The 25,283-nt window shown below is 45.0% G+C and overlaps 2 protein-coding genes across 2 annotated transcripts in view; one reads left to right on the forward strand and one right to left on the reverse strand.

Moving 5' to 3' along the window:
- Window positions 1–392: 392 nt before the first annotated feature.
- Window positions 393–7,145, forward strand: rcor2 (REST corepressor 2; the record flags this gene model as incomplete). Its single annotated transcript, XM_080485984.1, has 13 exons — window positions 393–516; window positions 1,692–1,748; window positions 2,303–2,383; window positions 2,553–2,605; window positions 3,074–3,235; window positions 3,314–3,510; window positions 3,585–3,651; window positions 3,755–3,994; window positions 4,080–4,157; window positions 4,273–4,330; window positions 4,714–4,781; window positions 5,054–5,212; window positions 5,755–7,145. The coding sequence occupies 13 exons, from the start codon at window positions 393–395 to the stop codon at window positions 6,121–6,123; spliced, it is 1,713 nt and encodes a 570-aa protein (XP_080342110.1). The 3' UTR covers window positions 6,124–7,145.
- Window positions 7,146–11,466: 4,321 nt separating this feature from the next.
- The window catches only part of mark2b (MAP/microtubule affinity-regulating kinase 2b), a gene marked incomplete at its 3' end in the record, with an annotated part of 28,327 nt that continues 14,510 nt past the window's right edge, over window positions 11,467–25,283 (reverse strand). The window contains exons 15-18 of the mRNA XM_080485936.1: window positions 24,816–24,968; window positions 19,776–20,042; window positions 12,679–12,788; window positions 11,467–11,816 (exon numbers count right to left, since the gene is read on the reverse strand). Of these exons, the coding sequence (XP_080342062.1) occupies window positions 11,467–11,816; window positions 12,679–12,788; window positions 19,776–20,042; window positions 24,816–24,968 (880 nt within the window). The remainder of the gene's footprint in view (window positions 11,817–12,678; window positions 12,789–19,775; window positions 20,043–24,815; window positions 24,969–25,283) is intronic.

Genomic DNA, 25,283 nt, shown 5'->3' on the forward strand with positions numbered 1-25,283 from the left:
AATAAACACAGACAGAATCACATAAGAGTGATTGCAGTAAAGTGTAATTGTGGTGATAAGAGTACTGATGTTGATTAACCAATCAATTACTTGCTCTCGAGTGTTTCGTAACACATTTAGACCCGGAGCAACCTTCACGTACTTGTTTCTTCAATGAGCCCAATGAAAATCCTAATGTCAGGAAAGAGAGAAAAGCAAGACATAAATCAGAGATGTGATAATGAAATGAGGTAAGCTCAAGGTATTGTTCATTTTAATGAGAGTGAATGGGGTTTGCCTGGAAGAGGACAACACTCACAGTTTAATGGGAGATTCATTCGCACATCGGGGTCGAGTTTTTCAGTGTTGAAATTGTATATTTATGTGTGTGTGCGCGCGTGCTTGTTGCAGCCATGCCCTCAGTGATGGAGCGCTCGGGGGCCGGGGTCCTGTCCAGGAGCCGAGCCAAAACCGTAACCAACGGCAACAGCCTGCCACACTCGGAGGAGGAGAGCAGTGATGAAGAGCACGCTCACGGTAGGTGTTTCATACCGACTTCTGTTTCACTTCAGCCACAGATCTAACACCATTCCTACTGAGACGGCCTGTTTGGTCCTCTGACGAGCGTCTCTACACTAAGCCTCGACTCACCAGCTGATTCAGATGCATTTTCTTTTTTTGCATTACTGCAGTACTTATTTAGTCCCTACACTCTGCTCTCCTCCGTCATCCTGCACCCACCCCCCCCCCCTTGCTCATCACCCTCGGCCCACATGCACATTTCTCCTCCCTCTATCGTCTCTTTCACCCGCCGACCTTCTCTCCATCTTTCAGGGACATATTTGTAGTTGAGTCGTTCACTGCTTCCTGTCGCACCTCTTTCTGCATCATTTCTTCATCTTCCTGTCTCCGTCCACTCCTTCGCCCTCTCCACCCTTCCTGTCCTCCGTCCCTGAGGAAACCGTAATCTGCCTCCTCCTCCTCCTTTTCTGCTCCCCTTCTTCTCATGTAGCCTCATCTCTCTATCTCCAAGTTATAGCTTCACCACAGCTCTAATTACTGAACGTCTGCCATCCGCTCTCTGTCAGTGACATGGTTGCAAATTCTGACATGTAAAAACAGTCATTTTAAGTTTCCCCGATTTCTAAAAAGCCAAGTATGTTTGTAACGAATCGGGGCTGGTTCCCGTCTTTTTTTTTTTTTTTTACATGTTATGCAAACTAAAGAGCCTGATCACGTGTAGTCCTGTTTTAATAGTGTAAGAAAGGTTGTATGTTCATCGGCATGTATTTATTTATTGGTTTGTATGTATTTTACCAACGTTTCGCAAAAACTACCCCAAGGACCGATCCATTAGATTTTGGGACGTTTACAGTTAAATGTTTCCTCATCTCCTTTCTAGGGATGCACCGATCTACATATTTTCACAGTTTCAGATTATAACACAGTGGAATTTTAATATAGTTGATGACATGAATTAAGCTGATACAGCATCACATCGTGACTAGAGGGAAAAAGTTGTACAGTTCTCTGACTCGGCAGAGTGTCTTCGTCCTGATTCTGCAGTCGAGAGTCTGCAGAATCCTTATTCCTCTGTTGTGTGTTGAAGCAGAAAGACACTGAAGACTGTGCAACTAAGTCTAGTTCATCCGTGGTCCTGTAACACTGCAGGAAACAAACAAGATGTTTACGTTGTGTTTCTCTCTCCACAGACAGCATGATCAGAGTGGGAGGAGACTACCAGGCTCAGATCCCAGAGTTCAAAGCAGGTAAGCTGCGAGCCTGAGAGGAAACCCAGGTGACAGTGAGGACGAGAACTGTAGAAGCATAGAAAGAGAGGAAGAGCAAGGCTGAGGAGAAATGTGAAAGAGAGCAAATGGAGGTCAAACCACTAATGTTGCAGCAAAACGTAGAACATCGAGGTTTACCTTTTCCAGAAGAAAATGCAAGTGTAGATCAAAGGAGATCAGCATCTCCGTGATAACAGAGCCTGACCTGCTTGATCCGCAGTTTTTTGTGATTTATTCCGAATCGGTTAAAGATTTAAAAAAACACACGACATGGCACTCATCTCATGAACAAGCTGCACATTTTGATATTTGAACGGTTCGAATCGGTTACAGATTGTTGAAGTAGCGCGGCACGAAAGAAGTCAGAAGAACAATAAAGCTTTTGATCACCAATGGGTGAACGCCTTCAGCATTCACACAATAAGAAGTGAAAGTATGAAAGAGAGAAATGAAGGCCGACTATCATCTAAGTGTCGTGATGCTCAGCTTAAAAACATAAAGATATTTGGGTTGACTGTTGTTTTCTCTCCCAGACAGCGCAGCCGGCTACACTGAGAAGGACCAGAGGAGCATGTTGGTGTGGTGTCCCAGCCCTCAGCTCTCTGATGCCATGTGTAAGCCCCACACACATCCATTAGTACAGTCTCACACTATAACTGGATTAAAACTCACATTTCATACACGACCTTACATCCTTATAATCATCTTCTTTTCTGATCCCATTATTTTGCCTACTTTTTTTCCCCCCCTCGTCCTGACGGCCTGGGAATTTCTTTCTTGCAGTGGATGAGTACATCCTCATGGCGAAAGAGAAACATGGATACAACATGGAGCAGGTACGATGAGCAGCTCATTATTATTGAACCCAGAGAGTTATCAGGGTGTATCGACAAACTTCTTCTGTTGTCGTTTTAACTTTTACAATTTTATTTATTTATTTTTTTGCTCATGTATATGGAATATATTTCTAACTCTCTTTATAAAGGCTTTAAAACTGCGGTGTCCTGTTCTTTACAATACTGTATATGTGTGTTACGCTTTAAAAACACCCGACATACATTTAAATGCAAACATCTGAGTAGAAGATTATTTGCCACAACAAAGGAAGCGAAACGTCTGCGTGTTTTAATAATCTTACTGCCGTTACGCACCATAAGATTTTCAGCCGTCCCAGTCGAATGATGAAAATCATGGCGATATCCATTGTCATGACATCTTGCGATGAAAAAAATTCTAGATTTGTCTGTCCCCCGCCGTCTTCTGACCTGTGGCTGCCTCGGGTTTCCGACTCTCGCCCTCTTCAGGCTCTGGGCATGTTGCTGTGGCACAAGCACGACGTGGAGCGCTCGCTGGCCGACCTCGCCAACTTCACCCCATTCCCGGACGAGTGGACGGTGGAGGACAAGGTGCTGTTCGAGCAGGCCTTCAGCTTCCACGGCAAGAGCTTCCACCGCATCCAGCAGATGGTACGCCGCCGTCGGAAACGCAAACTGTTTCAGTGACGAGTGACGCAGCAGCGTCTCATGTTGTGGTGTCGCTTGTAGCTCCCGGACAAGCTGATCTCCAGCCTGGTGAAGTACTACTACAGCTGGAAAAAAACCCGGAGCAGGACCTCCGTCATGGACCGACAGGCCCGGAGACTGGTGAACAAGAGGGAGAAGGATGACAGGTTTCAAATCTTATTAAACCTTCGGAAGTTTATCTTAAGTCTTAATTCTACAAAGGTTCTTCTTATAGGAACGTGTTGGTGCAAGAACAACAAGAAAAGTATGAAATATTTAAAGGAAGATGAAGAAAAGTGTTTTTTTCTTGTAGTAATGACGAGCTGGAGGAGGGAGAACATGGCAGTGACAGTGACTTTGACGTCGACGCCAAGAAGGAGGTGAGCAGCGTGTGTGTGTGGTGTGGTTTTTGGTTGTTTGTTTGTTTGTCTCGTCCATCGGTGTAATAGCGTGCTGATGATTTGTGACCGTGTGTCTCCACAGGCCATGAAACAGAACCCCAGCAGCACCAGCTCTGAGAAACCCGCCCCGAGTCGCTCCGGCCCGGTGAAGAAGGAGAGCATCGGCGCTCAGTACCGCCACCACCCGCTCCGAGCCCGCCGCAGGCCCCCCAAGGGCATGTACCTGGAGCAGGCGGACATCATGTCTGTGTCGGCCTCCCATGATTCCGGCGTCGTAACGATACGTCAGCTGGACACGCAGCTGGTCTCACTCAAGAGACAGGTATGAAATGCTTGTGTCTGGTGAACCTCGGTGCCTTAAGAAAAGGCCAGAGCGTCGCTTATTGTGTTTCCTCCGTTTCCTGCAGGTTCAGTCCATCAAACAGTACAACAGCAGTTTGAAGCAGGGCGTCACCGAAGGTGTTGACACGTGCCGACCTTCTGAGGTAACGGAACTTCCAGTTATTTTCCCCTCTGTTGGGATTGAGATTAATCCTAATCCACTCATTGCTCTCCTAGTGTGGCCTGCTTCCCCCTCTGATCTCTCTGTCTCCCTCCCAGCCGGCCCCAAAGATGAACTCTCGCTGGACCACGGATGAGCAGCTCCTGGGTGTGCAGGGTGAGTGAAAGGTTCCTCTTCCTCCTACCACACCTTCATATTCCGGTTCTCTGCCTGAACAACATGTTATCCAAGTACAGAATCCAGCACCTCTTGCTATTTTTAGAGCATGATTATTGTTTCATCAGTAATTCATCGCAACAACAACGGATCAATCCGATAAGCGCATCAGAAGTTCAGGAGTGACCGACCCTGTGTGCCTTTGAGAAAAGAGACGGTTTCCCTGAGCGCAGCTGCGTCTGCAGCGCCAGAGAGAGCAGTTTGAATGTTTGCAGGATGACGACATGAAGCAGGTCAACAGAGCAGCAGGTGCAGCGAACAGAAACCTGCAGCAACCAGCACGTCCTCCTATAGCTTCACTGAACCTGACGTTTCTTTTCCAGCGATTCGCCGCTACGGTAAAGACTTCACCGCCATCGCTGAAGTGATCGGGACAAAAACACCGGCTCAGGTGAGGCCCCCCCCCCGCCCCTCCTTTATTGTCCTCAGATCTGTTATTGTGACCTCGGTGTCACCCTCCATCCAGCAGTTTGTTTCTGTGAGCCGCCTTTCAGCCGCTCATCTCTCCTCCAATTTCTCTCTCATCCCTCCGTCTTTACAGGATAAATATAATCTCCATTATCCGTCCTTTCATTTGTCTCCTGCCCTCTGCGTCCTTGAACGCAGTTCAACTCTCGTCACTCACTCTTATTCCCCCCCCTCGCCCCCCGGCTGTCTGCTCAGGTCAGCTCCTTCTTCGTGAGCTACCGCCGCCGCTTCAACCTGGACGAGGTGCTGAGGGAGTGGGCCGCCGAGCAGGTGGCCACCAGCCGCGACCAGAGAGACCACCGGAGGGGCGGCGAGGACGTGGCGGCTGCAGACGGAGGCGCCGAGGAGGAAGAGGTCAGGACAGAGACTCGTGGCGTTCTTGTTGTATAACATGTTTATAGAGGTGAAAAGGGAAATTTTGAGTTTTTACCCAAGAAAAGGAGCAACTTTTGTTCAAATAGTTTGTTTTGTCATCTTGATCGCAGAAGTTTAAATCTTCATTAGTTTATTCTTTGGGGGGTGTCAGTGATTCATGCTGACGGAGAGGACGCTGGCACTGTCTGTTGGCCGCATCTCCAGTCAAGCAGATATCCTTGGACCTTCCGCAGCTTTTTAAATTAGATTTTAACTGATTGGTGCCGGCTTCAGTGGTGTGTCCACGTTCCTGTGAAACAGCACAGCGTAATAACCTCGGTCAGTCCTACCAACTGTCCTGCAGTCCTACTGCTTCTTCCGGTGTCGTCCCTCTCGGCCATGCTGTGGATCTTCCCCCTCTACTGTGCTCTCTGGTCATCTATTCCAGACCCGAGGGACTACTTTCAGCTGCTGATGTGTTGCTGCTGACGTTTTAGGACATCATGACGACTCGTAACGTCTGATTCTTCCTTCTCCTTCAGATCAAAATGGAGGACTCTCCCTCAGACACTGCTGGTGACTCCTCTCCTCCACCCTCCAACCAGATCCCGGCCTCCTCTTCCTCCTCCTCCACCTCCCTCTCCCAACCTCCCCCGCTGCTGCGCCCCGCTCCTCCGTCAGCCCCTCCGAGCCTCCTCCGCCAGCCACCTCCGCTCCAGACGCGCCCGCTACAGAACCGCACTCCACACAACCACCCGCCGCCCCCGCTCATCCGGCCTGCCGTCACCTCCACCTCCACCTCCACCGGGAGCTCCGGCCTCAGGGGATCTCCTCCCAGCTCCTCCTCGTCCGCGGGGCAGATGCCGCCGTCGCTGGTCGGGATCAAAGTGGAGCAGACCAACTCGCACTGATACACTTCGACAGTAGAAACACACACACACACACACACACACATCACATGACCATCTGAACATGCTCAGGTCCCACCGGTGACATCACAGCTGCGACGGCTCAGTCAGGAACAGATCTGAAGCCCCTTTACTGTCCAAACACCTACCTCCACACACACACACACACACTGGATCATAAAGCTCTTGAAGGAAGCCATGACCACAGAAAGCCACCCACTTGTCTCCATGGCAACCGTTGAACATCTGGATTGTGGAGAATCACACACACACCCTTATATATATCTATATCTTTATGTATACTGTAGGTAGGCAGGTATGAAGTCATCCAAACAAGCGTCAGGAACCACAAACCATGAAGGAGTTAAACCTGCAGCTCCTCCGACCTCCTGAAGACACGAATCCATGTTTTCCCTGTCGAGCTGTGCTTTAAAATCATGGACCCTCAACGAGTGGCGCCTCCTCTCGCGTAGCCATGTATTTACTAGTGTTAACAGGAGTGATGTTTTTTCCTCTTTTGATTTTGACTAGACCTCTTTTAAAAAGTGAGCCGGTAGTGAGTAGTTTAGATGTTTTATGACTTGAGCACAAAGGAGTGAAACTGCCTTCAAACGCGAGCGACGCAGCTCGTCGTCACGTTGTCGAGATGTTCTGCCAAAGTCTCTTACTGCTTTAAAGAGCTCGTGGTCACACTGGTATCGGGAGGGTTGAGCGACGATGTTTTACGACTGACTTCTTTGGGAGATGTGGCGAGTCCAGTGAAGGCAGCTTTCAGGAAACGTCGAGTCCTGCTGTGAATCGGCTCCTCCGTCCGTTTAACCAATGAACTGCGGGGAAATGCTGCGTAACGCAGCAATGGAATCATTTTGTCATCCCCTTTTCAAATGTTTTCCTTTTGTTCCTTCCTCCCACCACCCAAAAAAAACCTGCCTGTGTGCCGTACGTGAGAAGTTGTTTACATTGTGGAAATTGAACCGTTTGTGTTTGAGAATTTTTTTTTTTTTTTGGAATAAAAACAAATGACCAAATCGCTGTTTGTCCAGTTTCTTTCTCGGGTAGATGCAAACTGATAATTACCTGGACTGTTGGATGTGATCTTTATCTGCACCCAGATGCCAAAACACCATCTGTTGACTCCTGGCGGGATCTTAACCTTGAGATAAGCACACAAAAACACAAGTTAGTAAACAGAAATTGCCATGTTCTTTCAGTGTGCGTCTGGAAAATATAATAAAAATCTGTTAAATGTATTGAGCTTCTCAAACCTCACTTCATTGTTTTCAGCCCAGGCCTTTAACTTTAGTCTCTTCCTAATTTAATATGCAAATAGCGCTGCGCCTTACCGAAGACCCGATTGGCCAAACCTACAAAGCGCGCGCTACTTGAGGCGGAAGGAAGGCATCTGACTGTGGAATAGTTTGCAAACAAGCTTAGACTTTCAGCAGCTTTGGTTTATTATCAGCATATATGCATCAAAATAGGTGTGTGTGTGTTTTATGTATCATATATAACAAATCAGAACATTCTATTGTTCACTAAATGATAAAAAGCACAAAGAAATGACTGTTGTATTTTTTGCTGTATAAATAAAGTTGAATTGATTAAACACGTCATCGCTTCTGTCAAACAGATTAGACTGACCGGAGCGGGCGAAAATTTCCCATCCAGAAATGCAAATTGGCAAAACTAAACCCAAATTTTGTTAAGTTCTATATTGAATGTAAAGAACTACTACAAATTACTGGGTGCTTCTTAAGAGTATAAATCAGTTTCAGGACTAGGAACGATATTAATACTGATGTTGGAGAGTTTGAAAACAAGAACATACCACACACAGCATTTGACACCTCCGTGACCTGAAAAAGACTGAACACAAGAAGATTCCAGCAGACACAGACAAACAGCATAAACAAGAATAAAGAGGCTTAGAATCTGGGCATCCACCTTAAAGACAATATAAATAGCTGTTTTCAGTGCTTTAACCCTTTGATCCCCATTTTGGGCACTTTTTCCTTTCTTGAGCGCGAGAAAAAGAAAAGAGATGCATGTGTATGTGTTCATGTGTGTATTTATTTATTAAACCGCATTTATTCACACGTGTAAAAAGTGTGTATGTGAGCATAGGTGAAAGGAGTTGCAGAAACAAGGGAGAGATGATCTGAGCAGACCCACGATGCTGACAGCTCTATGACATATCAAACACAAAATACTCACGTCATTGGGCTGAGGTTCACTTTAGTGGAAATTTTGTGAAAGCGCGCGCTAATTAAGGCAGCAGGAAGACATCTCATACTCCGTTTAAGCGACAAACAAATAATTTCATAAAGACACCAATTACGATGACTTAAGTACCACATATTGATTAAAAAAAAAAAAGGAATAGGGGTCATAATATCGCCCCCCGATGGTAAAAACGAGTTTTGCGGCCTTTTAATCAAATTTCCCAAGTTGCAATCTGCTATTACGCCGCTAGATGTCCTCATAGCCTTCAAATTGTATTAAGAAAAGTGAAAAGCAAACTGATTTATTTCTCCTTTCCTTCCCCTATGCCTTGGACATAAGGCACATATTTGCAATAATTTAAAAGGTACAATATGGAATATTTTTTTAGCCGACAACCCTGCAATTATGAAATGTAAAAAAGACAAACTTCCGAGTGGTTCAGTGGTACACATCTTGTAATACCACACTGATCCACTAGGGGGAGTCAGTCACTTTGGAAACCGGCAGACGTTTCATGATGAAATTTCAAATTGTTCATATTAGATTTTAACTTACGTGTTAAATGTGAACATTGTCAGGACAACACATAATTTATTGTTTTTCACACTTTTCCATTAAGCTGATCTGCCTACATAGAGAACAAACGGGGCTCTGGTTTTGACACTTGCTCTTAGTCCAGTGGATGAAAAATTCCCCAAAATCAACATTTAACAGGAACATGTTTGATGGAGGAGAAAGAAAAGTTGTGACGTGTCTAATGTGAAGATATAAAATGAAAGGCGACTTATTGACATGGCGGATTGATCTCGATTGTCACATAATGGATGTCAGAGCCAAACTATCATTATATCATTGTTTTTATTACTATCATTGTAATTTTTCACCATTTTGTCTTTGCACAAAAAAAACAAATAATACATTTTTCAGGAGTTGATCACCCCTCCCAACCCCAGAAAACCCACCACTACAGTTACAGTTTGCTCAAAAACACATTTAAAATCAATGTAAATTACAGCAATGTAAAACGAAATAATGTAAAATAAAATCAACCCTGAAAGAGATAATATAACAGCAACAGCCAGAATAATAATTAGAATCCAATACCCAGCACCTTAATACAATGATGAACTTTTTAAAGGAAATTCTGACGTATTAAAAACTGAAAAGAAAAAAAAAAAAAAAAACGACTGTGTGTCATCGTGAGAGAAAAAGAAAGTGTTAAGTCAGGCAGAACCAGCCTCTCTGCGACCCCCCCCCCCCATCTGTTTGTTTTTCTTCTGCATTGACAAAAAAAAGAGAAAGCGAGAGAGAGGGAGGGAGGAGAGGAAGAGGCCTCTGCCTGTGAAGAAGAAGAAACCTTTCCTGCTTCCTCTCACGCTGCTTGGAGCCGATCTGGACTGACGAGGCCTTTTACTTAAAAAGAAAAAAGAAAAAGAAAAGAAGGAAGGGCAAACATGAACGAGCAGTAGTCGTCACCACCACCATCAACATCATTAAATACATGGAGAACTCTTGCCCTGGGGGGCGGGTAAAGGTGCACTACACTGAAAAAGGCAGCGATGATATGATCCGACGGACCCCCCCCCCCCTCCCCCAAAACCAACATCTCCCCCCTCCTGCACCTCCTCTGTACAACCCCCCCCCCCCCCCCCCAAAAAATTTGTTTCCAACGACACAAAAATATATTATCAAATCAAAAGTAGAAGAAAATAAATCACCATTCGTCGTCAATTTTTTTTCTTTTTTTTGGCGTTTTTTTTCTTTTTCTTAACTCCAGTGATCATTTTATAATACACTCACTCACACACATACTGTTTGTTACGAGACCTTGTATCTGTGTGTCTGCTCTTTGGGAAGCTGGGGGGATGGGGTGGGGTGGGGTGGGGGTGGGGGGGCGTCGGTTCAGGGTTGACATTCTGGATATGAAGGCGTGACGCCAACCAATGATACCAACATTTAAGAAAACAAAACAAAAATCATTCGTGCTGATGCGTGTGCGACCAAAGGAAAAAAAAAAAAAAAAAAAAAAGCTTTCATCTTCAAAGAAAGGCAACATAAAATACGACAGTCCTCCCGCTCCCCTCGTCTCCGACGTGCCCCTCTTGTTCCAGTGCACAACTCTTTAAAAGCCATAAAAGAAAAACTAATAATAATAATAATAATAAAAAAAAAAAAAACAAGGGGGGGGGAGGGGGGGCTTTAAGTTGTAGTCCGCAGGATCGATGACCACGTCAAAGTCTGAGCGGCGACGAGATGGTGTGAGAAACAAAAAATCATCAGGAAAGAGGAGTGAGAAGGTGAAGAGATGGATGTGTTTGTGCCAAGTTCAGTCTGAAATGATAGAGTGTGAGAGTGTGTGTGTGTGTGTGTGTGTGTGTGTGTGTGTGTGTGTGTGTCCGGGCTCAGTCAGTCAGAGTTCGCTCACTTTCGGAGGGTTTTTAAACGGAACAAATTCAACTCAAACGCTCCTTTCAGTTCGCATCACTCGACTTCCCGTCAATCCAAAAAAAAGAATTTCTTATTTCTCTGCTCGCTCTGTCCTCCACCCCACCGAACCACCCTCCCGTCCCCTAAACAGAACCCCCCCCCCCCCTCCCCACCCCCAGAATCAGAGCTGGCAGAAGAAGCGTGCAGAGAAACTGAATAAATAGCAGGAAGAAATGACAGGAGTGGTTCAGAGTGATCAAAGTGTGACTCCTAAAAAACAGAGAGAGAGAGAGAGAAGATCGGACATGCAGAAGAGTGGAACGTCTAAGTAGAACGTGACAGGAGAAAAAAAAAATCAAAAAAAAAAATCAAAAAAAAAAAAAATCCCGGCAGGGTCCGGAGAGGACCGCGGTCCGCGAGTACTTCACAACTCAGAGGAACTCAGAGTCTCTAAAGGCAGGGCCTCCCCCAACATGTGGAACAAAACGTCTAGAAAAGAACGGCTCTCTAGTCTCGGAGGACTGCTGGCCCGGCGCCAGACCTTTGTCTAGACGACCATTCTGATATTTTCAAAGTGATCCCACCTTTTGGCTTACCTCCTGATCTCAGCCCCCCCCCCTCCACAACCTCCACCACCACCACCACCGCCACCATCCCACCTCCAGCGTCACCCTCACGCCCCCTCCTCGCCGCTCCTCACAGTTTGAGCTCGTTGGCGATCTTTGAGGCAATGTTCTTGAAGGCGATGGACGTGCCCGAGATTCGCTTGAAGCGCACGCCGTTGAGGGAGAGCCGCGGCAGCTTGCACACCTCCATCTCCCACTGCACGAAGTCGTCGCGCGCCGGGTTGCCCGACATGCACAGCAGCATGTAGCGCTCACGCAGCTCGTACTCGCAGCTGTTGGAGTCGAGCACCTTGCGGATCTCGCGCATCATCTCGGCGGGCTCCATGGACGACGTGGTCTTCATGGACCAGGTGAAGCGCAGCGAGCGCGGCTTGGCCGACTCCTTCTGGCCGGCGATGGCCGGAGGGGTGCCAGTGCCGCCTGAGGAAGAGGAGGAGGAGGAGGAGAATCGTGTTACAAATGCGTTCAGGAAATTGGAGATTTAACACTTTTTTCACGAAACTAAATCAACTTTATTTCTGTCAGAGAACATATTGTCATGATTTAGTTCCATTTTAGTCTATTTCTTTTTATTGATATCAATTATTACTAAATCTTTACTCCACCAGGATTGAGAGGGAAACGGTGGAGTTACACCAGGGAGAAAAGCACTTTATGGCCTCATAACCTCCTTATTTAGGATTTGAATTAGTTTGTTAAAACGTGTGTGTCATGAAGACCGACTATCCAACTGTGGAGCTATTCAGACCATCGTTTAAGCTCGTCTCTCTATTCCCATCCAGAACAACCACTGGTGGGTTCACCTTATTTAGTATTAAGACACTTACCTGCCAAGTTTCCATTCATTTTATCCTACAACTCAATTTCACACTCGTAAATCCATGTTTTTTTTAAAAAGCTATAATAGCAGTGATTTGCAAGTTAGTCCTAAATTTATGAACTGAGAAACTCCAACAGCCCAGGCATCATGTCGCCTCGATATTCTGATTTTGCTTTTTTTAATGTACTGGCAAAAAAAAAAGAATAAAAAAAAAAAAAAGCAAGACAGCTGAGTGTGGCGATCCTCTCAGGATAATACAGAAGCCAATGATTTGTTCGGAAGAATTAAATTCTTATAATAAAAAAAAAGAAAAATCCAACCACTGGGCACAAAGCAGTCGCCCACCACATGGCGTGATATTCAGAGAGAATAAGGGACAGAGATTATCCTTATATAGGATTAAACTGTCCAGCCAGGCTGCGGAGACGGTTCTATATAGTGAGGAAATCAAGTTGAACTCACCAGTGTTCCCAGATCCTGGTGAGGAGTTGTTCTCATCGTTGTTGGAAGAAGACGACAGGACGCCGCCAGACGTCTTCTCAGACTTGTCCGCTGTACCGCTCAGCACAGACCTGCGTGGGGCGATGGGAGGGGCGTACCGAGGAGGAGGAGGACACGAGGAAGGATGGATGGACAGGAGGTGGAGGAGGAAGAGGTGAGGAGCACAGAGAGAAAATCCAGTGTGAGAATTTAGAGATATTTATAAAAAAAATAAAAGCAGAGACAAAACAGGGAGAAGTGGAGAGGAAGAAGGGAAATGATGTGAAAATGAATGAAGACAAAAAAAACAAAAAAAAAAAAGCAAACATTTTTAAAGAACCCACGTGTGTGTTTGTGTGACACGTCACAAAGTCGCTGTGTGTGAGTGTGTGCCGGTGAGAATTTTTCTGTGGGCTGGCACACAAACACACATTTGGGTACTTGGGCTCTTGATTTCCCCTCAAACACACACTCACTCACACTCTCACACACACACACACACACACACACCACCATGCAGATCAACCTCCAGATCATCACTCAAGTTTCTGGGATGCTCCGATAATCTCCCATCACCCCCCTCCCCCCCCAACCCGATTGAGGATTCGATTCCCACCATCACCAAACCAAACTACACATCCGGCTCGGCTTCCCTCTCCCATCCATTCACAACAAGCTCAAATCACGTCCAGACGGATCCCAGGCTACTGATTGGCAGGCGGTTTCGGTCGAGTCTGGGGTTGTGTAGTGGGGGGAGGGAGGGAGGGAGGGAGGGAGGTTTTGTCGGGCTGTTCTGTATCTCACCTGCTCCCCTCATCCTGACCCTCTCCCTCATACGGACTCCTCGAAAAAAATCAACACAAGTTTAGTTGGTTTTGGGGGTGGGGGGGTGGGAGGGGGGGTAGGGGTGGGAGGGGTAACTCGGGCTATTCAGCAGATAATAAAATCAACCGGGTGAACACAGTCACGCTGCTCGCCATGCCGGCCTCAGACCTCCGATCCAGCCTCTGTGGTGATTCACAGATCTATTTCCACTCCGACCGCTCAGATTTACGTCCACAGAACAAAGCTTGGATTCGTACCAGTCCAGTCTGCGCCAACACTCCCATCACAGAGGTTATTTCTATTCAAGGAGCCTGCCAGCTGAAGAGGAGAGTATCACTAATGAAACCATTGCCAATCTATAAAATGACTACTGCTTCACAACTGGAGGTGGAAATCAGTAAGAAATTACTTTAGGCGAATATAATGTGAACGTGTGGATGATTGAACTGAACATCTAGTCGGATTTTTAATAAGACTTTCGTTGGATTTTGTCACATCGGCGATTTGAGACAAAAGTCTGGAATCAAAGTCTGTTATATCAAATTATACAGGATCTAATAGCAAAACTAAGTTGAGTAAACTCTGAAAATTGTAATTCATCCTGTTTTTTTGTTTAGATTGCAAAGTTAATGGGCTAAAAGTGAATAAAGAAAGTGAGCTACCTGCATTGGGTTTTCCTGGAAATTTGCTTAAATTCACTGTTTTCCTTCACAACAATCCGATGAGGCTAATAAAAGATTTAATTTTCTTCACAAAGTTTTGAACCATAAAGTGAAGCTAGAAGATTATGAGATGATGTCATGCAGCAGTTTGGTGAAAAAAAAAAAAACACAAACAAAATGAGATGTTCAAACCCAAACTAGTGTCAATCCAGTTGAAGGTGAGAATATAAAATGGGGTTTAGGATCAGAAACGACTGGAACGGGATGTAATCCGACAAAGTGGAGCGGTTTGGAACGGAATGGAACGATGAGGATGGAACGGTTTGGAGCAGCATGGTGAGGGCGAGCCCCGTGTCTGAAGGAGGTTAGGAGTTATTCACGATCCCAGCACTGCGTGAAAACCTGTATTAGTAACGTTGGACCTACACACATTACACACACATTCTCTCTCTCTCTCTCACACACACACATAATACACACACACACCATTCAGACATTCTCTCTCACGGCAGCAGAAGTGACAGAAAAAACACTGAAGCACAGAAAGCAGACGACAACAGAAAACAGCAACACACATGCAGACGATGAGAGGAGGACAAATTCCACAGTATATGGTCTTAAATTCATTCTGTTGGGGGGAATGGGGAGGGAGGGGGGGGGGAAGGCATCATTCCTGTTTTGACGTCATACAAAATAACAGGTGATATACCTCCTGCAACAGAAGCATGGTTAAAAGTATAACAAGAGGTCATGACAAGTGGAACAGATGGGGGGGGGGGAAAAGTTTTACGAGTATTTCTGAAAATAATAGAATATAAAGGCAATGTGGTGGTCGATGTAAACTCTGTTGCGCCATTTTGCATGCCCAGGGGGATGCAAAATGACTCGCAGCAGAGGAAAACTGTGACATAAAGGTGAACAAAACAAATGGATTTATAAGATGAACATTTAATCTATGATAAAACTCACTCATTACTGTGCACTGATAATATATGTCGCTTAATGAAACTGTTTTCTACTATTTTAAGCCAGTCATCTTTCATTTTACAAAGTGGATGGTTTAACAAAGTAGTCGCACATTTTCCAACCACCAGGTGGAGCAATTGCCCGGACAAGCAGGGAAATTGCTCCACCAGCTGGTTCAAAGAGACACTTGAAAGTCAGTGTATGAGAACAATGAATGTAAAAGGTGCTCATATGTGTTTTGAATGTACATATATGGAGGAAACATGTTTGTTTATGTAAATATCAGAGCAAATATTTGTATGTGTGTGTGTATATGTGTGTGTATGTGAGTGTATGTGTTCACAGCATAAGTGTCTTTTCCAGCCAGAGAAGGTCAAAGCCATCCAGTTCTGTTGCCGCTGCTGTTAGAGAGCCAGTGCCAGAGTGAGAACAGAGCAATGAATGAAAGAGGAGAGTGCAGCCTCCAGAAAGGAAGATATAGAAGGAAAAAAGTACAGCCTGAGAAACACTGCAGCCCCCCCACCACCCTCCGGGGTCCTCTCCTCATCTTTGCCTCCGTCCACAATTACAAGCAACTACAGACTGATAATGAGAAGTCACGTCCTGGTTGGAGTCTACAAGCGACACAGCCTCGGTGTCGTTGATTCGAAGGGGGGAAACTTTGACTCCGATGACCAAACGGATGAAAGCAGAAAGGTGAGATGAGTTGATGATTTGGGACGTTTGGCTTGTGGCGTTAGGTTGGACAATGGTTAGCAACCCTAACTGATCCTGAGTCCGTTTCTGGAGTTATTTTATGCATCTACTAAAATGAGTGAATTAGTAAAGCATTCTGGTTAAGATTTTATTCTTTTGTAGCACCGCCTTTTATTGTGCACAAAATGCTAAAAACACCTGCAACTGCAGCTGCATACGTGAGAGGGTTAAACGCATGAAGGGCGTGTGTTTATGATCGAATAGCCATTAAGGATTTGACCTAAATCTGAAGCTTCAGGGGTACGAGAGCGAACACACATTCTACCTACCAAACAAATTGAGGAAAAAACAAGGGTGGAGGGTGAGGATGAGGATGAGGAAGAGGCGGGTGGGAAGGATGAAGAGGAAGAGGGGTGAGGTGTTATTGTGCCGCATGATGATGGAGTGAGTCAGTTAAATGAGTGCATGACTGGGTGAGGGAGGTGAGTTAGTTAAAATAAAAATGAATAAATACATAAAAAATAAAAAATAAAAGGGCACTCAAAATCAAATTGTTTCCAAAAAAAGGGGCCAAACCACAGAAATAAAAAGGAGAAAAGGATAAGGCTCCAGGCACATAAAGAAGATAAACAAAAGCTGCACGAAACACCGAAAAATTAAAAAATAAAAAAGGAGGAAGTATATATATGTAAAATATATATGAAGGAGAGAGTATACGTTGATGTATATCAAGGGGTTATATTTAACGTTGGGTATGTTGCCTACCTTCTCGGAAACCTGAACGAGAGATTTCTACAAAAACAAGAGGGATAAAGAAAGAAAGAAAGAAAGAAAGAGAAAAATAACGTATGTATAAAAACGCACGTAATCATGACTTTCCTGTAAAAGACAAGCTGTCCTCTGAGGAGCAAAGTTTACCTCCACACCCCGCTCTGGATTGAAGCAGCAAGCAACACCGACATTAAATAACACAAAACTAGCAGAAAGACAAACCACCAGCCGCCAAAGTGAGTGTGTTGGATGCAGGAATAATTGGTGTTCTCGCGTGAAAAAAAAAAAACAAAAAAAAAAACATTAACAAATGCACACCACAACACCTCAGAGGGACTTAAGATTTAAAGAGATCCCCGCCCCATCCAAACATGAAATGAATCCCTTCTTCACATACAGAGAAGTCCTGGGTAACCCTGAAAAGAAGTGTGAGGTCAAAGGTGCAAAAGTGATTTTTAAAACAAACAAAAAAAAAAAAAAGAAAGAAGAGAGAGAGTGGGAACCACTTCCTATAAACACACAAAGACACGTAAAATGAAAAAAAAAAAAAAAAAAAAAAAAAAAGCACAGGTTAAGCAACAACTTAATCTTTAACAAACATTGAGAAACTTAATGTGGTTCACACACATGCAAACGCACGACTTCAAGGACGGACCAAACATCTCTCCAGACCAGCAAAGTACAACGGTGAGCTCATATGAATGTTTAAAAAAAAAGCAACTTGTGTGTGTTTGTGCGGTCATACTGTACAACTGTACAAATGAAAAACAATCTCCGGCTCCACCACTTCTGCTTCCTACTGTCACACCAAGTTGTGTGTGTGTCAAGGTGTCTCCACTAGCGGTATTTATAGTTGAGGGAAAAGTGATATCTCCGGTGTAACCATGGATACTGTCGCCACGGCGCTACAGTATCTCTGAGTGGGAGGACTGGAGAGTGGCTGTGCCTGTACCTCCGCCTCTTGCACACACACACACACACACACACACACACACACACACACACACACACACACACACACACACACACACACACACACACACACACACACACACACACACACACACACACACACACACACACACACACACACACACACACACACACACACACACACACACACACACACACACACACACACACACACACACACGAACTCTACACCGTGGATGAACGCTGGACACTTGATCTTTCTCAATTTCTTTCTTTTTTAGGCCGACAAAATCACTAAAAATACAACACACTCATTCTTTCCTCTAGCTCCCCTCCTCACACACATTCCCAACACTGTATTTATAATACACCTCCGGCCTCAGAGGGAGAAATGACAGGAGGGGGTGGGCAAAGTTTCCACCTTACCTGCTCCGTCAGCTTTTTATTCTTTCCCTGCTCACTTGGCCCTTCCTCAGAGTTTCCCTCGCTGCCCCTTCAAGCACTCAAGTCTCATCACTTTCAGCCCCGTGCGTCTTTCATTCTGATAATGGCCCCTGATCATTATCAGCCTCACTGCGCTCCATCTCCACTGCGGTTTTTTTTTCACTCTTGTTCTGATCGAGCTCCGAGGGAAACTGACTGGAGTATATTCCTATAGATTTTTTCCATTTGGCCTGTGAGCTGAGAAAATCGCATGTTTCACACCAAGTGTGAATCTACTAAGTTCAAAGTCTCTAATAATGCTTTAGGAGTAGTGCAGTGTAACTGAAAGAATAAAAAACTACTATTTTTTCCTTCTTCTGTGCCATGTTTTGTCACTTTTCTTTCAGAAATTACACAAAAAGCACCGTAACCTATTACATCTGCAAGTCTTCAGTGTCCACACTGAGATCTGACTCCCTCAGCTTGTGAGGAGACTGAAGCCACAGCAGCTTTTTTCTCTCTGCTCTCAGGATATTAAAGGGCAACCAGTCTCTCAGCGTCGTCGCTCACTTTTCTGTTCATTCATGTGATCTGGGACCGTTCCAGAAGAGCACGGTCAAAATCTTTGATTTAATGCCACCCAGACACCACTACCCCACCTCTAATGTGGAACCTAATAAATAAAGTGGTCACAAGGAATCATTGGCCACCTCTGGACAGGTTTGACCTATCGGATCACAATCTGCCCTCAGTATGTTCTGGGTAAATTTGCACTTGTTATTTCAGAGGGTTATGTGTCACAATCTGCGGCGGGTGTAAATGGGGTCAGTGGGAAAAGGATGTGCACTGTATCTTACCGGAATTCACTCCCATTAATCAATGTTGATGTAAAAACTTATTCAAGCCCCAAATGTGCCTTATTCTCAGTTTGCAACAGTGTGTGATGTTAGTAGAATAAAGTTCAAGTATTGCTAGGCCGGGGTCAAATATCCTCTTTCATGGGAATTGAATTCTGGTCACCCTAGACTAATTCGTACTGTAACTCGTAGGGCCACTGTCATGTTTTCTATTTGTGTTCAGTGAAGCCAAGACAGATGCCACTATTTATTTTCCAGAAACCAAAATCAGATGGTGGATATATCATCTCGTACCGTATTCATTTACACAACATAGTCAGATCAAAGGTGGAAAACAAACCCAACTTCCAGAGAGAATTAAAAATATATAAATAAACAGCGTTGGCTTTCGTTACAACCAGGTCCCCATGAGAGTCATTTAACTGCTGCAACGTGCACTTCGGGCCCGAGATGAAAACTAGGCCAGACATGGCACCGCAACCAAAATTACTCCTCAGTCACCGCTGCTCTGAGCAAAATTATAGGGAAGACACAGCTGTTCCCTTCCTCTCCCTTTCTACTCTGAGCACAGTTACAGATCAGTGTGAGTTTAGCGATAGATGAGACCGCCCCCCCCCTTCAAGTAATACCCTGAAAAACCCAGCAATGACATGGCCGTACGCTACGATGTTCCTGAGGAAACGAGCACATGAATGACTTGTAACACAAACCTAGTCATTTTCTGGTTCACGCTGAAACCTCAATACAGTTTTAAACGGCACTGGAAGCAGGATAATGGATACACTGACTGCTATCGCCACTGCTCTGCATTTAACACACAGCTTTGTGTGACATCTCCTCTCCTGTCCTTCCTGTTTTTTAGCCGCTTCCTTCCTCTGCTGAGACTGCAGTGTCTAGCCTGAACTGTTGGCGGTTTGAATTTTTCATGCGTCTCCTCGGTACTCACTTGCGTACGAACTTGGATGTGAACTTGCTGAAAATCCCCGTTGCACCGTGCGTCCGCCGAGCCTGGCTGTTGCCGTGCGACAGTGATGGGGACGCGGGCCCACCGGGGTAGGCGGAGCCCTGCTGGTCCCGGGCGCCCCGCTGCTGGCCCGCGTGGAACGTGCTGCGGATGCCCACCCCTCTGGAGAAGTTGGTACGGTCCGACACGGCGGCGCTGCTGATGTTGTGGGCAGACGGGGAGGCACCGGGCGCCCGTTGTGGCGGGGCACTACAGAGGAAGGTGGGAGAGACAGCAGAGGAGCAAAAGTGGAGGGAGGGATGGCGAAGAAAAGGTGATGCAGAGGAAAGAGGGGGCGGTGTTGGAATGCAAGAGAAGCAAGTGGTCAAGGAGGAAAGATGTGTGAAGAAATGGGAGAGGGATGAAAGGTTGGAAGATGTGACGAGAACGAGGTGGTGAAGAGTAGGTGCAAATGATTGGGAATTCAGGGTGACCGAGACGAGACAGGAGATGAGAAAAAAAAAAAAAAGAGTAAGGACATGGAGGATGGAGTGAGAAGGGAAAGGAGACATAAAGTAGACAAAAGTGTAGGAGGTGGTGCAAGAGAAAAACAGAAAAAAGATAGGAGTGAAAATTAAAGGTGTGGGAGGAAAACACAAAGTTAGACAAACGGCAAAAGAGAAAATCAAATCACTTCCCTCTTAAATGCTATTTAGCTTGAGGTCACTCAGGTTTCTATGTCCATTCAACGTCCTTATGTTTGAAGTAATCCGTCAATTTGGCCGAGTCAGTATTTAAGGCCACATTAGGTCAGTGACACGCCTGCATTTACAGTTAAGCCTGTGTGTTGGCTGATCGACAAATCACCACAAACCTGCAGCTCTCTGACAGTCTCCCACTGCAACTCCTCGCTAAGCTAAAAGCCTTGTTTTATGAGCGTGTGCATCCTCCATGCCGTGCCAGCATGAGGCACACCTGCAGCATATGGCGGAAATAATGAAGCGCAAACACAAAACACAGAGCTAAAAAATAAACCTGCAAACACTCAAGATTTCTACGAAGCTAGAAAATAAACGGCACACAATCTGCTGTGGAGGACTGCAACAGAACCGCACAACTCATGGCTGATGTCTGTCAGTTCAGTGCAGGATGAATAAGTATAAAATTTAAGTTTTTATTGGGCTGACAATAACATTTCAACCCCCGAAATAATCTTACTTACAAAAGTGACTCGACATAAATCACATTGCAAACTCCCCCGGTAATTATAACGGTGTCTCCACCACTGTGTATCACATTTCAGTGTTTCTCCGTTGCTCTGGGAAACAACAAACTCCCAACATTCGTTCTGATCCACTGCCCGAAGCTCAGGCTTTCTTTTTCCTAAGGCTTATTGCATAATGAGGCTTCTTTTAAGCTGTGGCTTACTTTAACAGTTAAATAACTTGTATTAGGATTTTTGATGTGTGTGAGAATAATGCACAATTCAAATATAAACTGCTCTGGGTGCAGGTTTGTTGGGATAACGATGTTCGTGTGAGGGTGCATAGGCGAGACATGAAACATTCCGGCACAGTCGCACAAGTACACTCAAATGCAAAACAAAAGAAAACACCAGAGCAAAAAAAAAAAAAAAAAAAAAGGAGGTTTTTAGTCAAGTCTCCAGCATTGTGACAAACAGCTCAAGCATATCCATTAATTTGATGTGGATATGCTCGAGTTGCCCGATAGATGAAGGGTACCTGCACACGTCTGCAGGTACAAATGCAAGGAGAGAAAAGCTGGATCAGGCAGATTAGTAAGGACCAGTGTGACATTTTAGAAGCATGAAAATGACTTGATTGGAGGGGGTTGTATACTGCTAAGAGGAGGACAGCTGTAATATTGCCTAATTGGTTTCGGTGAATGAGCGCATCTCATCAGAGTTTGGATTATGGTAGAGATGACGCGTCAACACAGAAAGGAGGTGGCAGCAGGCTGGTGCGTGTTCATGGTGCAGCCAGATGCTTTTCAAACAGCGCACACATGAGAAGCACACAGTAGACTGCACTCTCGTCATTACAGTGCATGAATAGTAATGCCCTTGAAAGCGATGTACGTTTCTAAAAGCAGTAATTCGGGAGGTTTTTGGATTAATCTATGAATGGATGGGAGTTCAGGGCATAGAACAAAAAAAGGTGCCTATTCATCACTCAGGGTACAGTCTACGTGTTGAGCGGTACCTTCTCTCCAGCGTTCCCAACCAGGTTCTGAACAGGCCAAGCTCACTGCTGAATGACGCATGCAACAGAACAAGACTTCAACATAGAGGCAGACAAAAAGCACATACAGCCAGAGGGCCACCTTGACATTTTACTCGGCAGGAATTCTACTCCTGACATTTGTGGGGTTCTTTCCCCATGGAGAGAACTATCACAATAGAGGTGGAGGGGTCTCTTCCGTGTGAGCTGCAGGTCTGTTTAGCCTCAGATGGGACTTAAAGGCAGCTGAGGAACATACTCAAAGACCCCTCACCCTGTATTGTGACATATGGCAGGCAGGGGAATAAAACTACAGACAGAAAATATCAAAGTAGCCCTGGAAAAAGACACCGTGAAGCAGGTAAGCTCGCCCGCAGAGCCACAACACACACAAACGAAAACCCAGACAGCAAACACACACATACGGCTTAGAGCAAAACAGCCCGGTTAGTGCACCATTTCACCTTACTGTTAAAGCTAAATACAGGACAAGGGGGTTTTCCCAGGCATCTTCACATGTTAGGTAAGGTTTAGTTATCGAAATAAGACTGAAGGAAGGATTGACCAACAACTTGAAGAGCAAAACACAGTTTTGATTCTCATATACACAACTAAGATGACCTTTACCAGCCAGGGAAAACCCGTTGGTGAAGAAAAAAAAAATTGGGAAACCCAATGAGCACAATATCAAAAACACCACGACAGGTCATGCAGCACATTTTAGAAAAACACATACACATTAACAAGTATTGTATTGTCTGGCTCTCCCCAGAGCATCAGGGTACATTTACTGTTCACTTCTTTCACAACAGTATGTTGAGATATCCACCAAGTTAAAGATATAGAGTGCATGTAATAATACAACTCAAACTGATTTTCATATATCACTCTCAGACAGCCTTGCAAATCTAAGGCCTTATTTAGAGTCAACAAATAAATGACATATTTGAAGTAAAGTTTGGTTTGAAGTATTCTTGTTGTTTTACTGATGTGATTCATGAGTTTTGATTGTTGCATTCAAAGTGGTAACAAAGGTTTAATTACACAAAACACATTTTACACATTTAAGAAGCCAGAATAATATGATGCCTTTTCTTCAGCAGCACAGTCGACGTTATACTGCCCTTTAGCTCGAACTGCCGTCAACGGATCAGAGCTTCTATGAACTGTCGGCTCATTTTGCTATTAAGCCAGCCAATAACTTGGCTTGTTTTAAGGGCTGGCCCGCGCAAAGATCTACTGAGGTTTCTGTGTGTGGAAACATAATCCCTGATGGAGCATAAATGGCTCTTCTCTGACTATGACAGTTTTCTTTCCTGCCAGGAAACAAACAAGTTTTCTTTCTTTTTTTTTAAATAAAGGCCTCTCTGGTCTGACAGTGAAAAACCTGCTCATCTTGTTCTTGGGCTGGCTGTTCAGCTACGGTCCACCGGGCAAATCGGAGGTTTGAATGTCACTTATTGGCCAAAGAGAAGTTAGGTCAACATCTCCACACTTGTGCGAGCCTTCGGAGCAGCACAAACTATTTCCTGGCTGTTGCTAAGTAACTGGTGAGTGTATGACCGCTCGTCTCAGAAATGTTGAAGATTTCACCATGGTGATTTCACAGAGGTAAATGCATAGATACAGAAAGCTGCTCTGGATGCTTTACACAGCAGTTACACAACAGTGATGTGTTGTTGTGGCCATTTGTGAGGATAACAATCATTGTCAAGGGACTTTCTAATGTCTTTTACATTGTATTGTATCTGAGCTGTTCACATGCTACTTATTAAACAGCAAAAAAGAAAGAAGTATAAAGTTTTTTCTGGTCAAACTTTTCATTAATTGACAAATATATCTATGTGCTCAAGCTCAAATTCACATTAACAAAAAAAAAAGAAAAAGAAAAGACATTTAGTATCAGTCAGTGTCCTTTTCGTTTGAATATAAGCCGGACTTTTTCTTTCTGGAGGAAAAGGTCAGCGAAATTGGGGTCATCAGTTTTGCATAACAGCACGGGGACCTCGGAAACAAAAGAAACATGGTTGTGATCTGCGCCTCAGGCGAGTGGATAAGACGACATCTACAGGTCCTAGATGTTGTTAACAGGCTGTCCAAAGTCGGGAGAACCCGAGCATGACAGCCATGTGATCTGTGACAAGAACAGTCCGACGACAATGGAGACGGTAAATCTTCTAGTTTGCAAGTCCAGCACGGTTTAGCTTGTATGTGTGAAAGTGACTGTGTCTTTGCTTAAAAATCTTCACTGTTGCTCAATTGAAAGAGTCTTTATTATCTTTCAGAAAATAAATGCATGTATTCACAAAAGTGGGATTTGATCTGGAGAATCGTCTTCCAAACATGAGCCTTGGAAAAGTGGTGGGGTTGTTTTACTTGCGTAGCTGCCTTATATTGTGACCAATACAGTAACTAGCACACAGACACTAGTAAATTCAGGAAACCTGATCTGTTCTCTGAATGGCTTCACAGGGCAGCTGCTAGTGAGCGGACTACTTTGTCTCTTCACGAGGGAAGGTTCCTTTTTTCTGATCAATTTAACGATTTGTGTTGGGAAATGCTGGCTGCCAAGCCACAGCTATGCGCCAGGATTTGTCACAGGTAATTAAATCTGTTTTTTACCCTCACCAAAAAGCTGGAGATTCCCCTTTGATCTAGCAGTGGTGTGTAGTTTTAGAGCCAATAAATCATTTTTTACCCCGTTTTTATCTCTCCTTTTCCCTCTTTATCCATTTAGTGAAGGATGTTGCTGACGAAAGTTGCTTGGGATTGAAAAGTTTGTGAGTGTGTGTGAGAAACTTGCCTGGGCCGTGATGCGTGCACGTCAGAGGGGCATGGATGATTGGAGGAGGAGAGGGACTTGTGATGGCGGGGACGCGAAGAGGAGGAGGAGGAGGAGGAGGACAAGACAGCAGCGGCCGAGGCAGTGGAGGCGCGGGAGCCCGGAGTGTTTAGGCTGGGGGGGGGGGGGGGAAGAGGTGGGAGTGCCCCGCCCGACACATACACACAAATATGCAGACGCCCCAAGCACACATGTTCAACATGGGACAAACACAAAAAAAAAAAAAGAAAAAAAAAAAAGACACACGTTCACATAAACACAAACACACCGGGCGGGGTTTGTGTGTGGGTGGGCAGGGAGGTGAGGTGGAGTATGGTTAGAAGCAGCACTTGTCAAACACAGTCGGGGTGAGGGGAGGAGGGGGAGGAGGGTGGAGAGAACAGCAAAGAGAACAGAGACACAAAAAGAAGACGACATACGGAAAAAGGA

Source organism: Lipophrys pholis, assembly GCF_963383615.2.
Source record: "Lipophrys pholis genome assembly, chromosome: 18".
In the NCBI taxonomy this organism is placed as follows: domain Eukaryota; kingdom Metazoa; phylum Chordata; class Actinopteri; order Blenniiformes; family Blenniidae; genus Lipophrys; species Lipophrys pholis.